The sequence below is a fragment of the Solanum lycopersicum genome, chromosome 7, assembly GCF_036512215.1.
Source record: "Solanum lycopersicum chromosome 7, SLM_r2.1".
In the NCBI taxonomy this organism is placed as follows: Eukaryota; Viridiplantae; Streptophyta; class Magnoliopsida; order Solanales; family Solanaceae; genus Solanum; species Solanum lycopersicum.
Window position 1 is genome coordinate 61,718,223 of NC_090806.1, and position 16,903 is coordinate 61,735,125.

The following is a 16,903-nucleotide window of genomic DNA, read 5'->3' on the forward strand; positions in this document are numbered from 1 at the left end:
GTTTGCTATGGAGCATCAGATTGTATAATTCGATGGCAAGAACTTTAGATTGTATAACTAGATGACAAGAACTTCAGATTTGTCTAATTTTGTTGGCATGTCATTTGTATAAATTGTTGACAGCCCCTCGTTTGTACAATCGATGGCAGTCTCTCAATTTAATTTATGTGTTTGTATATCTGCATAAAATTTGAATTTGTATCAATTAAATCAAAATAAAACATTTGTATATTAAATCTCTCTCTCATTCGCTTTATACAACAGTAATTATACATGTAATTTGTATAACATGTGTTTATATAAAGTGAGAAAGTGAAAAAGACAAAAGAGATTTGGGAAGAGAAAGATTTGTATTTGTATAATTGTAAGTCTATAGAACAAAAATATATATATTTGTATTTGTATATACAGTTTTCAATCGCTTTATACTAACACAAACTCATTTATACATTTGTGTCTGTGTAAAAGTGAGAGGGGTGAGGGAGAGACTAGCGAGTGAGAAACCTAGGAAGAGCGGCGAATGATAATTTGTTTGCTACAAATTACAATTAAATCAACTATGCTTATAGCATTTAATTTGAATTAATAGTTTGCTATTTTATATAATTTTCCCATTTAAAAATCCACCCATATACATTAAACCCCACTTGTATAATCCATTCATCACACTTAATAAATTGTTGTTATATATTATGATTTCTCAATTCAATACTTTTGAAGTTGCCTATCTAGCTTTTAACAAGTTATAGAAATCAGTTTCACCTGAGTCGTGATTGTCCACCTTTGTTTCCAGATATGGTGCATCCGTGTGTAAATTTTATTTCAGAATAATAAAATATTTTACACTATTAAAAGTCCAAATACAATAGTAAGCTTCTGATTGTGGCTCTTTAGCAATTTCTTCTGAACAACATATTCCACATCGTGAATTGAATCAGTATCAAGTATATATCCAACAACTTATGTGTGAGGAATTGGGAATTTTGTAAGTGTGATAGATGGGTTATATGGTAGGTTAAGTGGATATGGATGGGTTTTTATATTTCAGGGTTAAATTAAAGGAAAATTGTATATAATAGTAAACTAATAACCTAAAATAAATAGAGTAGCTAGGGTTTGATTTAATTGTGCTCCATATAAAACGTTTGCAAAAAATTGTCAGGCGCTTCTCTCCTAAATATCTCGCTCGCCACTCTCCTCCAATCTCTCGCTCGCTTTCTCACTTTTTATACAAACACAAGTGTATAAAAATTGTTTCTAATTGTATAAAGCAGAGAAAATTGTATAAATACATATATTTTTGTTCCCCTCTCTCCCCTCTTCCAGATCTCGCTCGACACTCTCCCAAATCTCGCTCGCCACCCTCGCCTTTCTCACTTATACAAACAGAAGCGAAATGTAAAAATTGTGTTTCTGTTTGTATAAAGCGTGAGAAAATTGTATATACACATGCAAGTACTATGAGAGATAGGCACTCTCTCTGCGGCCAATGCTCCTATACACTTATAATTATACAATAAAAATACTCCCCTGCCCAGTTTCTTTTGTCTTTCTCTCTTTCTCGTTTTATACAATTTACAAATTGTATCTAATTTCTCTCTTTCTCGTTTTATACAATTCGATTCAATTGTATATTCCTTGTCAAGTCTCTTTTGTCTTTCTCTCTATCTCATTTTATACAAATTCGAATTGTATATGATCGTTCTATACACATAATAATATAATTCGTTTTATAAACTTCGTTTTTATACAGTTCTCTGCCCAAGTGTCTTTCTCTTTCTTGTTTTATACACTTCTTTTTATACAATTACTTCAACTGTATATGTATAGCGAATTATACAGTTTCTACATTTGCTATGGAGTGCAATTATGCAAACTTTGCTATAGCATATAAATATGAATTTTTTATTTGATATATGTGAAAGTTGCCCATAAATTAAGTGGTCAAATGGGTCTCTCCATAGGATTGCGTCATGTGTCCCTATTTGGTCTTTCATTAATGTGAAGGGTAAATATGCTCAAGTTTTTTTTATGCTTGGGGCACCAAAGTCCTAAAAATATAATTGAGGATATCTATATACCATTTATGATAGTTCGCAAGTATATTTGTCCTTTTTCCCTAACTATATACAAACAATTGCATAATTTTACAAATGTTAGAATAGTATTACTATAACATATATATCGTATAGTTGTTGCTTTATACATATGTGGCTTACAATTACGCAATATATACAAGTAAGACATAATGCAAACCAATTATATGCTCATATACAAAATGTAACAATATGTTCTCGTGGTTATAGAAAAGCCATTGGGAAAAAGTTTTGGGTCAGAAAACTTTGTAATAGTAACTTGAAAATTTCTAGCCTAGTTTAGATTTGAACGAAATCAAAGTCAGGCGAGTCTAGGGAAATATAGAAACAATTAAGAGATATAATCATGAATTTGATCGCATGAGTAGATAGCTAAGACGTTAAAGAATCTGTACGACTTTATGAAATTGAATTCAGGTGAGTAGAACTCCTGAAGCTGATGTTAACGTGAACAGGTAGTGTCTGATTGTCATGGGTTGAAGGTGTTTTGTGAAATGGGGGTGTGAAACTCTTAATCGACTCTCTGTTTCCGTTCAAGCCACTAGGGTGGGGCCGCTGTGGCGGGATGGGGGCCGCCATAACAGGTTAATCGCGACTTAAGTCATGGAAATAAACCCCAAAACGCCGTTATTCTGCAATTTTCTTCTGTGAGATCTAAGAGACGACTCCATGCGAGTTCTTGACAGTTTCCACAAAAATTTGGTGCTAAAGGCAAGAATGTTACTCTCCTAATCTATTTTTCAATCCGTAGAACTTAGAATCTTGATCATATAATGTTGGAGGAGGTTTTTGAAATGTTTTGGATGGTGGGAGAAGTCATGGCTGCACATTAGGATCATAATTTGGGTATTGGGTTATTGGATTAGTCCAAATTTGGGTAAATTAAACCTTAATGATTGATCCCCGAATTGAATTGTTTGTTTGTAGACCTAGAGCAAGCGGAAAAAATTCGAAAAGGGAAGAATCAAGTTTCTTAGGAGGGTTCAAGCATTATTCGAGGTAGGTGAAAGTTGTTGATTTCATGTTTGTGTGACGTATGCAAGTAATTACTTCATTATAATGCATGTATGTATGTGAGTATTGCACTATTGATCACACTAATCGTAAATAAGCATGAATGAATGGTTGTAAGTCATTAATCAATATATGATTATAAGAATGTACCTTGTGATTGTGGTTGTGGCATGTTGAATGGAACGGGTGTCAACTTTCGACACACTAACTAGGTTTAAATGCCACGAACCGATATACATATTGAAACCGGTGTCACGATCCGATGCACTAACTTAGTACGGGTGTCACGATCTGACATACTAACAGTTCGGGTATGGGTTCCATGAGGGGACCATTGACTCGTCATATAGATTAATTAGTCATTGATCATGAATGATGGTTGATATTGTATATGTTTGGTATATCCCTATTTTATTATGTTGTGATTACTTGTATAAGTTTCACTTATTGAAATAGCCGTGTGATCCTATCAATACACACTGGTTGTATACTAATATTGCATTTATTTTTCTTTGTTGAGTACAAGGCATCTTCAAATTCTAGGCATTATTCTCGCATTTGTTTGTTAGACTTTCAGAGTTTATGGGAACTCTCGATTTTACCTTTAGACATTTAAACATGCTTCTATATCTTTAAATGCATGAGTTTTCGTTAACTTGGTTAGTTGGATTATAGTAACGATTCTCCAACCGGAGGATTAGGATTGGTGCCAATCACGACGGTTTTGGTCATGGCACAACTATTAAATTTAACTGTATGCATATACAAATGTTGGAATTATATAATTATAACAGCTACATTGTGTAATCGTTGTTTTATGCATTTATGACTTAAAATTATGTAATTAGAAATAATGAGAATTTTCTTTAATAAAAATACAAACAAAAAAATGGATGGAGGTTACATAAAAAGATAACAGATGGAGGTTACTTTGACTTGAGTATGCACCATTCGGAAGGATGCATAAAATTTTTATATTTTGAATTTTAATATGATTGAATAATTTAAGGGGATGTGAGAGATTTTACGAAATAAATCTGAGTGTAATGAGAGAGAGTGTTTTTTTTTTTTTAATTTGTATCAAATGTGAGAGGAGTAGACTTACACTTCTAGGTACAATTGTAAAAATGCTTGACCCACCTTGTAGACATTTTCATTAGTTATAACTGTTATTCATAATTAAATTAAATTATCGTTATGGACCATAATTAACTACAACATGTTGGTTTAGTTATGTAATTTTTTCCTAAAAAGAAAAGAACACTCGATGTAACCATTTTTCATTAATTTTGCATTATACTACTTGCCGAAATCATTTCACATCAATTTTGCATATATTTATGAATAAAAAATTCTAAAAAATATATTTATGACCTTCATCAAAGTTGTGGTCACATTGCCACATCACCTTTTCTATAATCTCCTTTTTTTTTGTCATTAAACACACACAATGGGCAAAAATGAAGGAAGAAACAATCAAAAAGTAGATGAAGAAATGCTTATATCAGAATTTTCACATATAGCAACTTAAAAATAGTCTAATTATTCTTCATAACTATAGTTTGATTTACAATGCATAACTACATGTTATAGGGGGGAGAAAGGTGAACGAGACTGGGAGCGATAGGAGAGAGGGGAAAGAGGAGGAGAGATGTGAATTGTATTTGTATATCAGTTAGATAAATGTATACTATACATGTGCATTTGTATATATAACAAGCGAGATTGAGAGAGGGAGGAGAGAGACAAACGAGATTGGGAGAGAAAGGAGAGAGACGAGCGATACTGGGAGAGAGAGGAGAGAGGAGAGCGAGAGAGGGCGGAGAGTGGGGGAGAGGTGAATTGTATATGTATATCAGTTAGATAATTGTATATTATACATATGCATTTGTATATATGACAAGAGATATTGGGAGAGGAGGGACAGAGGCGAGCAAGAGAGGGCAGAAAGTGGGAGTGAGATGAATTATATATGTATATCGGTTAGATAATTGTATATTATACATATCTATTTATATATTCTGGCGAATTATACATATACAAATGTGACTTATTATACAAACTCAAAACCAACACACATAATTAATGTATAATGTTAGTTGCGAGTGATAATTATAGAAAATTATATTTATGATAAGTAATTAAGTGGCATAAGTTTGATCAATTGATGTATAGTATGAAAATAAAACATCATAAAGGAAAAGCTAATCGAAGTGTATGTTTGTGTTTGATAAGATCTAACATTTGAGTGAATATGTATTATCCTAAGCTAATCTAATCAATGGCTACTATTAACGACCAGGTAAAAGAAATCACAAAAATGTACTCCATAAGCAACAAAATTTTATCCAATTGTGACATTTTTCATTAATTGATACAATATTTCATTAGTACAACTAATAAGATATAAAATACTAGATAAGCAATCGAAATTTGATTTGTCGATAAGATTTTTTTGAGGAAAAGATTATGGACATCAAAGGATCAGTGATCTGGAGTTTTCATACGCAAATTTTCGATAACTAATTCATATGCATTGTATGCTGCCCTATTCCTTGCAGTAGCTTTATTTTGACTAGATTTTCCCTTTGCAACAAATTTTCCATCGACAATACATTCAAATTCTCCTGTTTCGTCCCAATTATCAACAATATTTATCGTCAATTTATTCTTTTGACAAAGCTCCATAATTTTAGTAATTGGTTGAATTTCAAGTGTTTCTGGAGTTATTAGTGGCTGCAACATATTTTTTATCGCCTGTAATCAAAATATAAATCGTATTTCATCAATAGACACTCCCAAAGATACCATAAGCTAGAAATATATATATATATATATATATATATATATATATATATATATATAGGGAAAATGCACAAGTACCCCTTAGACTATGACGGAAATCTCATAAATATACCTTAATTAAACTAAGTTCCTATTATTCCCTGAATTATTTTATTTTTTTTTAAATTTTGTGCACCTTTTTGGCTTACGTGGCGTCCAAATATTTCTCACGCGCCTCAACTGCTTCGGGTCACAGAGTGTGCCACGTAAGATAAAAGGTGTATATAATTACAAAAAGAATAAGTTCAAGGGGTAATAAGATCTTAGTTTAGTTAAGGTGCCTGAAATTTCGATCATAATTTAGTAGGTACTTGTGCATTTTGTCCATATAAATATATAAATTCTAGAGCGAATAATAAAATCACCTGCCAAGTTATATCGATGGAGAAATTACAGTCGATATATATTGCGCCAATTAAGGCTTCAACTATATCTGCAAGAACTTTAGGGGGATTAATGCAACCTAATGAATTCAATGGGTACTCCAACGTAGCACTTCTGAATTCTTCTACCTACGGAAAACAATAAACATACAAACCTTTTGAGATATTTAATTGATTTGATTTGATTTTTCAGTGTTCAATTTGGTGGTAAAAATTGAAATTAGTTTGATTCAATTAAAAAAATCGATTTGCACTTACTATACTAAGAAAAATCTTATATTGATGGATTATATGAAGAAAAAAAAGGGGGGCAAATAAAGACTGAAACGAAAAAATACTTTTGAGTGATGCAATTGAAATTAGATGAATGTAAACTAAATTTAGAAATTAATATTACAAATCCTATTATTTATGAAAAACAAAAGATATGTAGAAAAGAAAATAAGAAATGGTAAAAAAATTAATTGAATGATAATATGTTTTTCTTTGACCCGCAAGAAATTGGGCAGTGGGGGGAAATGCAAAAGGTATAAATTACACAAAAATTTCGATCTTTTTATTTGAAAAATCAGACACCGAAATTTAAAAATATTGAATTGAAATAGTTCAAAAAATAGAAAAATAAAATCAGTTTGATGTGTTATTTTAAAATTTTTATCGAATAGGTTTCCAATGGATCAAACTTAAAAGATATTTAATGAATTGAATTTGTTGTTACTCACTCTCATCTCTTTAAATAAATGTTTTTGACAACGTAAATGATCTTGCAAATTGTATTTGATGGCCACTCTAGCAAGTTTTTCAGTATCCACATTGACACTTCTCAAATCTGTGAGATCCTCTGAAGATAAATCAGAATACGCAAAATAATGCTCTTTTGCTATCATTAGACCCAGAACCGAATCACCTACATCAGAAAACTAATTAGTTTACAAAATCAAAAAAAAAAAAAGTAATGATTTTAGTAAACTCAATCATCAAAATTTGTTGCTTACCTAAATATTCCATTCGATCATTAGATGCCCAATTTTGTGGGACGGAAGGATGAGTAAAAGCTTGATGTAACAAGTCGGGATTCTTAAATTTGTATCCTGTAATTTCTTCTACTAGCCTCTCTCGTTGTTGAAAACTTTGTTCTTCCATGGCTATATAAAAAAAATTAAAAGTATAACAAGTCTGAAGGAAGATCTCTTAATTTAGAATGGGTTTTATAGAATTTTTTTTTTAATAAAGATGATGTCATAAAATAATAAAATGACATAAATAGTCCCTTATGTTTAAGGATATGTTCAAATTAGTTCCTTAAGTATGAACGTCGTAGTTTTGTCAATCCTTTTAAGTTTATGAAATGATAATATTTTTAACTTCCGTCAAATATTAGTTGAATTTTATTTATTAGATTCGATAAATCTATGCGAGAAATAAATAAACAGCGAGAATTCAAATTGTTTCATATATTTTTAATTTACTTTATTATTCCATACAAGGAAAATGACTTTTTATATAAAAAATATAAGAAAGAACAAGCTCTAGTAAATATTCCAAATTCATTGTCTTTTCCCATTCATTCAGTCTTCGTGACTATCTTACTCACGAACTGTACTCTCCACTTTATCCCACCCCTATAATATTTTATGCTAATTTACATAAAGATATTTCTCATACAATACTTTCTTACTTACTAAACATGTAAAAGGGGCTTTTAAAAATATTTTTCATCAAAAACAAATTATGTTGCATCACACCCTAAATCATGGAATAAGGCAAACAAATAGTTCATAGGATACCAACAAGGGTTGTAATTGTAATGTGATTATTTTACTTTTTGACTAGAAATATTAGGTAGAGCCTTAAGTATGAAAAAATCTTATTAAAGTGTCACCTTTGAGTAGGCTCTATAAAGCACACTCTAAATTTAATCGATATTTAAGTGTAAATTTTGAACACCAAATGAAAAAAATAAATAAATTATGATTAGATCACTAAAAGAGAAAAATAATGATACTGATTTTGAACGCCACATGAAAAAAATAAATAAGTTATGACTAGATCACTAAAAGAGAAAAAGAATTAATACTGACCTGTCCACGAAGAAAAAGAAAAGGCATAGACCATATGGGAAGTATAGTCCATTATTGAACCTATAGTACAATAATAAACTTGTCAATCTTAGAGCTAAAGTACTTTCTTTTAAATGTAATTGGTTAAAACCAAATTCAATTATTGTACTATATATTCAAACCTTAGCCACCAAGCAACACAATGTTATGTTTCCCCACTAATTAAAAAGGTACTCAATGATGAATGATGATACATATGAAATTATGAATATGAATTCAATGGTCCCTTCGGTTGGAATTTTGCATATTACTTGATTTTTTGATAATTTTTTGTTATTCGAATTTCAACAATTTATTTGAATACCTAAATCAACTCCAAATAAGCTCACACTTAAAATATAAGTCCCATTTGTTATAAAATAAATAAATTTTAATCAGCAAATTATTAGAACAACAACAAATCTAGCAAACTAATTTAGCACTCGTTTAAGTTTTTTCATGCATGGTATGTACGCACTTCAATCATATAGAACTGAAGATAAAAAAAATAATAGTAATGTAAAATTGACTAAAATTTCAGTAATGTGTAAACAAATCCATTTTGCCAAATATAAATTGTTATTTGAATTTCACAATCCAGTACACACAATTCAACACCGAAAATCTATTTAATCTAATTTCTACAGCTTTTCTACTTATCATTTATGTAAAAACAGTCATTCAAAACGCTTAATTATTAACTAATTTTTGAAACGCTACTCCAAAAAATAACTCGATCAAAACAATGCCTTGGGGATTTTTCAAAACAATGAGTATGCATTTCAACTTGCAATAAGGAACAACATAGAAACAAATAGTTGTATTTGTAATGCCAGATTATTAGCTATGAGCTATATATTTATATTGCCAACACTTAGCATTCCAATAACTTCATTATATGCCTTGTTTGCAGCTCTGTTTAATGCAATTTCTTTCTTTACATGGCACATGCCTTTTCCCCTCATTTGATCGTCAACAAAAACTTCAAAACTCCCATCATGTGACCACATATCGACTACTCGAACTTTAAGTTTATGCTTCTGGCAGGTCTCATATAGCTTCTTCACCGGATTTGTTTCAAGCATTTCCGGTGTAATTATGGGCTCTAATAGAATCTTCGCTACCTACAGGTCAGCCAATATCGAAAGCAGCATGCATTAAGAGGCAAGGAATGAGAAGAATACAGTTCAAGTGACATTTTGAGCCCCAATCAATAAGAAAACACAGAACAGAGATTATATGAGTTACCCTTCTCATTAGTCAACGTGACACATTCAATCTTTATAGATTTCTTGGGGTGTGTCAGGCCGAAGCGATAGTGCAATGCTTAAAGGACCAGATAGCAACCTATACGACGGGTCTACCCCTTAAGAGGTTGCGTTAATATTACATGGGTATATCAGATATTAAGTGACATCCTATATCTGCATTGAGCATCTCTTTGTCCCCCAAGGTATGGATCTACACTTAAGTTAGGTTCGGCATAACCAATCAGCTTTAGTTCAGACTTTATATTTGTGTTAAAGAAATTCATTTAACATGTACAAACAATCTACCCAGAAACCAGTAAACAAAAAGGGTTGTGGTCCAGAATCCCAGATCCGCCTCAATGTCCCCCTCACTGCCACCTACTAGGTGTATATTCTCTTACAGGGGACCATGTTTAGATTGAATTGAAGTATAGAAATTGACCGCCCAAGCTCATCGATTCTAAAATGGTTCTCTATTTTCCATATAATATGATGTAAATGCCGCTGCTTCAGCATTCAACCGGAGAAATTCATTTCAAGATTCCTCATGAACTTCCAGTCATAAAGTAGTAATACAATATATAATTTATCCATATTTGGTGGTTCTTAACAGTTTTTTCTTTGGTGGGAGGTTCAAGTAGGTCCTAGCAATCTATATGACCTATAAGAACTACAAGCCAATCAAATGAACTGCGATGGAAACCTTCACACGATAAGACGTACATGTACCAGTAATATTTTGATCCACTCTTCAAATTAGGAATTTTAGGGTGGAAAGAAACATACCTCCCAGGTAGTGTCAATTGAAGAATTGCTATCAATAAATACTGCTCCTATCGTTGATTCAACAACATCAGCAAGCATCTTTGGAGCATCTATCAATCCATGGGAATGCAAAGGGTACTCAGGAATAACATTTATAAATGATTGAATCTGTGAATAAAGATAACATTTGTCAATTGGAAAAGATGGAGAGACACATACGGAACCTTAAATGAAACACCAAGAAAAAGGTAAAGCAGTAAGGAATGAGCAGTATATCAATGAAAAATAGCATACTTTAGACAAGATTGAGAAAAGTCGAAGGAAGTAAAGTGAGACTTTCTCATTCAGTCTCACTTTCTCATTCAGTGTGTGTTGTGAAGTATTTCCTTCTTTTCCTTTCACTGATCAGTGGAGTGTGTGTGTGTGAAAATGATCAATGGAGTATGTGTATGTGAAAATGATCAGTGGCGTCTGTGTATGTGCAAATGATCAGTGGAGTCTGAGTATGTGAAAATGGAAAGAAATGGTTTTCTATTTTCAAATACATACACTCCACTGGTCACTGATCAGTGAAGGGAAAAGAAGGAAATGTTTAAAATTCTTATAAATACATGGAAAAACTGAATTTCATATACAAGTGTGTGTATGTGAAAATGCTTCAATTTCCACTGGCACGGAAACACAGAGGAAACAGCTAAATGTCGATGTACTATCTAAATTAGCAACCAAATGTCAAACTGTAGAAATTTTTCTGGATACCAATATGCCAGACGGGTTTATTTTCAAATAAGTAACCCAAAAAAGAAATAACATAAGACAAAGCAAATGCCCTTCATTAGTAAGCTTACTTACTCGTCGCGTAAGGATGGGCTTTCCATGCTGTAAATACTTGTGGAAACTATGCTTAACAGCAGCACGCGCAAGCTTCTCTGTGTCAACATTTGCAGCACGTAGAGGTGACAACAACCCAGGTGGAAGATCTGGATACTTAGAAAAATGTTCTTTTGTGATCATAAAGTTAAGAACAGAGTCACCCACATACTCGAGCCGCTCATAAGATATACAGTCCTTGTGATACGACGTATGTGTAAAAGCTTGCCGCAATAAATTCCGATCATTAAAGTCGTACCCTATGATTTTCTGTACTTCCTCAACATTTTGTGATATGTCATCTTGCGATGTCGTTTTTGTTGCCTCCTCATTTTCCAGGATGCCTGGCAGGAACCTATTTAAAACAGCTCCTATCAAAACAGTAGCTTGAGTCAAACAAGAGCTATGAGTAGAGCCAATATTGAATCTCCTTTCATGTCTATTGCATTAAATCCAGTAGAACAATTTAACTAGCATAAATATAAAATCAACTGGAAGAAATAAAATCCAAAGCAGCACAACTATTGTTTGGAATTTCTTTATTTTGCTCCTTCAGACTGCCTGAAAAGCTGCGATCTTTTTTAGCCTATCTGCATGGGCAGGTGAGACAGTATTTCCAAGAGCTGTAGTGTAGGAGAGTTTGTAAAACAGAAGTTCACAGAGTTACTTGGATCTTGAATTTGGTTTGATAGATTCTTTTCTTTGGCTCATGCATATAACTATAATAGTTTTGTCAATTTTAAATAGAACTTCACCTAACTGCAGAGATTTGAGTTGATTATAAGAAATGTTTATGTCAAGAACTATAAAGAAAAGTGTTAAGTTGCCTATACTCTTAGTTTCTACCACAAAGATCTATCATCATAAAGTGAAGCAGAAGGATAAGCTAAAGATAATCGACTCTTGACAGTCACTTGGTATTATAAAAACTCCCCAAAATTTGCTGCAATAGCCCAGCAACATTGATAGCACCTATACCTCAATCCAACCTAGTTGATGCAATATTTGTTATATTCCAACAAAATGAAAGATCAGATTTTAAGAGAATGTCGTACCATATTTCATTGTTTCCTTCCCATGTCTCTGCATTCCTACTTTTTCCACTACAACTAACTCGTGTATTGAAGAATATCATCAGGTTAAAGAATCATTCTGATACCACTAGTACAGCAGTAGCACCTGCTTAGAATCAAAACTATTTTTAGAACTTGGGCCTTACGAGACGCCTTAACTACTAGTAATAGCCAGTTGAAGATGACAGTACTATTTTCTATCTCTAACTTTTTCTTCTTTTATCAAATAAAATATATTTGGTAAAACTAATAGTAATTAATTAGTAGCATAAATTGGTAAAATGTAGGAATTTCTAAAATGTACGGCATGCTAAACAGAAGCCAGCATGAAAACCTTTAGTAGTTACTTGCAACTCACAGTAACATCCTTCTCTTAGCAGAGACAAAGACCTACAACATGGAGAATAATGAGATAACCTAAGTCGTACACCGAAACCATTGCTGTGATACATATACTGTTAGCTTCATTAACTTAACGTTATAATGATGGCAATAATCCTAAATGATCTGTGCAGGAAAAAGAAAAAAGTAGACATCCAAAATCTGTGAAGGGAAGGCATAACTCTAAACAAGGAAGGAAAGCACACGCCACCAGAAGCAACGAAAATTGATTCGCGTAAAGATGGAAACCAGTCAGCAGCATACCGCAATGAAGTACAGCAGACACTACCAGACTCAAGGAAGATTGATTTGCCTAAAGAGCACATGCTTACGACAAGAAAGATCGGGACACTCAATCAAGGACCTCTAAATACCTCGATTGAACGAGAAGATCCCTTGGGTGATCTTAAGAGCAAATAGCTGAATTTCAAGGATTGATTCTCAGATCAATCCAACAACATTCAAGGTCAGAGATCGATTGATTCAAATCTGTTCAAGCAACGGTCTAGAAGCAGCCAAACAGTATAAAAGCAAATCATCCTTAAAGAAGAAGATTTTTTGCAACTTCACTGGAGCAAAAACCCTAGTCACTGTTTCATCTTGTAAAAGCACTCTATTCAACATAGTTTACTAGCGAAAAAAAGAAGAAGAGAGAGATTAGAAAGCTATAAGAGTTGAGGTTGTGAAAAAAATTGTACTGGAATCTTCCTGATCAGGGAACTCTCGGAGTTCACAAGGCTATTCGTGTACCAAAGATTTCATTCAAAAGCTCTAAGCAAACCCTTGAAACCCAAAGGAACTAGACTAGGCCACCACATTGTTGATCCGAACTGGTATAAAAATCTGTGTCAACTTGTTTTTTGTTTCTTCACACATCTTATAAACTTTCATAATTAACTAATATCCTAATCTGCAGGGAAGTCAACTTTGTCTAATAATCTGACTAACCTCCCCCACTTAGGTTTCACATATCATTTTCCACTTTCTACTCTGCTTATTAACATTAACAAGTTTGAGCTTTGCATACCGTGGTGCCTTAGGTTATGATGATATAACCTAAGGCACAGTAACAGGAGATCTGCATAACTCCTTCACATCCTGAATAACAATATTACTTCAAATTGTCCAAGTGCTGAAAAGGACCCTAGTACAAAACTAATTTAGTTACTGTTCCTTGACAATTCAAATAGAATGCAGCTACAACACTCATTGTGAGCACATCTGACCAAGCTTAGTAGGTAGGTTTACTCCATAACTGCGTGTGGATCAATCGAGGTGCGCTTAAGCTGACCTCAACACCACCGTCATCCGAAAAATATCTAAGTCTCGATTGTTTTAGCTGAAAAAGTTACATTTCAAGAACTGGAAATAAATTGAATTTAAGATTCTTATTCCAAAGAACTTTGAACCAAATTCTATTTTCAATTTACTTCATATAAATCCTTAGACATACATCAATCAATCAAGAAAAATTCATCCGGCCGTTGATAAAAGTTTCAATTTTTAAGCTCAGATAGAGTTTTTAAACGACAGAAAAATTCGATAATAAACAGAGATTGGAATTGCTAACCATATTTGTGGAGGTTTTGAGTGGAGACCCAATTAAGGGTTTGAGCCAAGAAAGGCCGTAACCAAGACCCCATTTGCAACTACTGATTTCTTCTTCTCACCATTACTTCCCTTGAGCCGTTTCCTTCCCCATCTACTCCAAACCCCGCCCCCCTTTTGTATTTTCAAGAATTCGGAAAAATGGAATAAAATATAGTACAATAAATTAATAATTCAAATTATATCGTATAAATACAATTTGATTTACTCGTAATCAGTAATAAACGGTTGTCATTTGTCTTTCTCCTTGAAATTTTCACTCGTCACTCTCCTTTGATTGTTAGACGGTCTCTCTCATTTCTTTCACTTTTATATAAATACAAAATATGTAACATGGGTTTATGTTTAAAGCAAGATAAAATTATATGCACAAATACATATATTTTCATCATATACATTTATAATTATACAAATACAGATCTTCCTCTACCCATTTTTCTTTGTCTTTTTTTCTTTCTCGTTTTAAACAAACACACATTATACCATTGATTCTTTTGTATATATATATTGACACAGATTGTACAATTGATTTTTTTTATATATGAAACGAATTATATAATTGATTTTTTTATATGTATACCGAAATATACATATTAATAGTCATAGAAAATATGAAATTTGCTATGGGGTGTCATTATACCAATTATAACTATAACATATAAATATAATTTTTATGTTTGTCAAATTTACTCTTCTTTTAATGGCATATATATTTATTTTTTTATTTTTTATTTTCCTTGCATTGAAATTCTACTTATTTAAATTAGTGTTGTCTAACAAGATTTGTATATTAAGCTTAAATCAAAGACGATGATTTATTTCATTAATTACATATTTTATGATAGTTTTTAAATTACTAATGAATCACTTTCATCATATCTAAATTACTTCTCTGGGCACTTGTCATTATTTGTTGGGAGACATGTTGGAAAGTCGAACATTTCATAAAGTATCACTAGAAAACATATTTGTGCTTCGTGCGGTATGTTAATCAATTTAGAAAATATTTTTTAACATACAAATTTTGTCAAACAAATATGATGAAATTCTTCATGTTTATTTATGGAGGAAAAAAATAATTATAAATATTCATGAAAATATAGATGAACGGTATTCGTTCTTTTTATTATTATATCTTCTTTAAAAATATATATATATAAAAAAAAAAGTTTATTTTTTAAATAGGAATTTTCGTATGTGATTCTAATAATAGTAGGTTTGTTTCTTTTATTAGATAGTAACATCCAAAGACCTACAACATGGCAAATGGTGACATAACTTAAGTCTTGCCCTGAAAAAGGTATACTCTCGGCTGCAGCAAACAGAGGAGATGATCTTCTGTTGAGCCAATTGCTAAAAAATGGCATGGATGCTAATGAATCTGATAGCAATGGACGTACAGTTTTGCGTTTAGCAGCTTCAAAAGGAAGTGTTGAATGTATTCTTAGACTACTCGACTTTGGAGCACATCCAAATAGAAAAGATTCTGAAGGAAATGTTCCATTGTAGGATGCAATGGTGAGGAAGCTGCGACAAAATTGCTTGTGGATAATGAAGTAGTGATATCTTGAGGCGACGTAGCTCAGTTAGTGGATCAAGACAGACTAGACCTTCTTAAGGATATCATCAATTATCGAGGTGATGTTGCCCTTCTTAACAGCCTAGGTTCGACACAATGCAGTGATAAGAGATGGAGATCATCTAGTTCTTGCTACTTCAGAAAATTAAACACAACTCAATTGTACGTATTTCAGAAATGAATCTGATTAATCTGTAAATTTTGTGCTCATCATTTTGAAATTGAGGAAAATGAATTTTCTAATGTAAGTATGAAAAACAAGTTTCACAATCCTTTCCACTTCCAATATACACCATCTTGACTCCCACCTCCCATAGAATATATCTAGATTATCTACAAACTTTTTTAGGACAATATTTTTTTGCCTACTTTAAAATTGTGATCTTAATATACATGCGATTAGTTTTTGAAAAGAAAAATGTTTTAAGATTGGAGTGCTAGAAAAACACTATGTGATCAATAGTCTCCTAACAATAGGTGAGATCAAATTGAATTTATATGCACTGGGAGGAAATAAGTGCAGATAGAATGTCAAGTACTTAGTAGGTTATCATCAAATATTGTGGCGAAGCAGTAGATACTTCCTCATCCTTAACCAAAGGTATCAGGTTCGAGCCTTGGATATGGAGGTGCCTTTGGTAGGAAGCATCTTATCCCCGAAGTGGTACTTCTATGAAATACTGTATCCCACCACTACAGATACTGGGAGACGCTGTCCCCAAGGCTCATAGAGATCTATAAACAACAAATTTCTAATATCAACATGAAATGAACTTCATTTACATAGAAAAACTCACAAATGATGAACTTGACAAAAAGCTACATTTATACTTAGAACTTTATTTACACAGAAAACCTAATACTGCATGATACATGGAAAATACTAACTGTTGATAGGTCATATTATACAAGATTACACAGGGAGAGAAGAAAACAAAATC

The 16,903-nt window shown here is 32.3% G+C and overlaps 2 protein-coding genes across 4 annotated transcripts; both read right to left on the minus strand.

Annotated features, from left to right (window-relative positions):
• Nucleotides 1-5,452: 5,452 nt before the first annotated feature.
• On the minus strand, nucleotides 5,453-8,473 carry LOC113002617 (putative dsRNA-specific ribonuclease). Of its 2 annotated transcripts, XM_069299811.1 has the most exons (5): nucleotides 8,419-8,473; nucleotides 7,333-7,482; nucleotides 7,060-7,244; nucleotides 6,320-6,466; nucleotides 5,453-5,867 (listed from the first exon to the last, which is right to left on the minus strand). In XM_069299811.1, the coding sequence occupies exons 1-5, from the start codon at nucleotides 8,468-8,470 to the stop codon at nucleotides 5,595-5,597; spliced, it is 807 nt and encodes a 268-aa protein (XP_069155912.1). In that variant the 5' UTR covers nucleotides 8,471-8,473; the 3' UTR covers nucleotides 5,453-5,594. The 2 variants fall into 2 exon arrangements, with proteins under 2 accessions (XP_069155912.1, NP_001352390.1); NM_001365461.1 differs by lacking the exon at nucleotides 8,419-8,473 and having other exon boundaries at nucleotides 7,333-7,516.
• Nucleotides 8,474-8,996: 523 nt separating this feature from the next.
• Nucleotides 8,997-14,702, minus strand: LOC101248023 (ribonuclease 3-like protein 3). Of its 2 annotated transcripts, XM_004243484.5 has the most exons (5): nucleotides 14,346-14,669; nucleotides 12,377-12,500; nucleotides 11,304-11,692; nucleotides 10,473-10,619; nucleotides 8,997-9,560 (listed from the first exon to the last, which is right to left on the minus strand). In XM_004243484.5, exons 2-5 carry the CDS (start codon nucleotides 12,408-12,410, stop codon nucleotides 9,288-9,290), a joined length of 843 nt encoding a protein of 280 aa, XP_004243532.1. In that variant the 5' UTR covers nucleotides 12,411-12,500; nucleotides 14,346-14,669; the 3' UTR covers nucleotides 8,997-9,287. The 2 variants fall into 2 exon arrangements, with proteins under 2 accessions (XP_004243532.1, XP_010323859.1); XM_010325557.4 differs by lacking the exon at nucleotides 12,377-12,500 and having other exon boundaries at nucleotides 14,346-14,702.
• Between the last annotated feature and the right edge of the window lie 2,201 nt (nucleotides 14,703-16,903).

Coding starts and splice junctions, on each gene's coding strand:
- LOC113002617 (XM_069299811.1), bottom strand. CDS start 8,470: ATGGACTATACTTCCCATATGGTCTATGCCTTTTCTTTTTCTTCGTGG. Junction 7,483..8,418: donor TTCTTTTTCTTCGTGGACAG/GTCAGTATTAAT, acceptor TTTTTTATATAG/CCATGGAAGAACAAAGTTTT. Junction 5,868..6,319: donor CCATCGATATAACTTGGCAG/GTGATTTTATTA, acceptor TTTTGATTACAG/GCGATAAAAAATATGTTGCA.
- LOC101248023 (XM_010325557.4), bottom strand. CDS start 14,418: ATGGGGTCTTGGTTACGGCCTTTCTTGGCTCAAACCCTTAATTGGGTC. Junction 10,620..11,303: donor AGCCCATCCTTACGCGACGA/GTAAGTAAGCTT, acceptor CTTTATTCACAG/ATTCAATCATTTATAAATGT. Junction 9,561..10,472: donor CAATTGACACTACCTGGGAG/GTATGTTTCTTT, acceptor GCTGACCTGTAG/GTAGCGAAGATTCTATTAGA.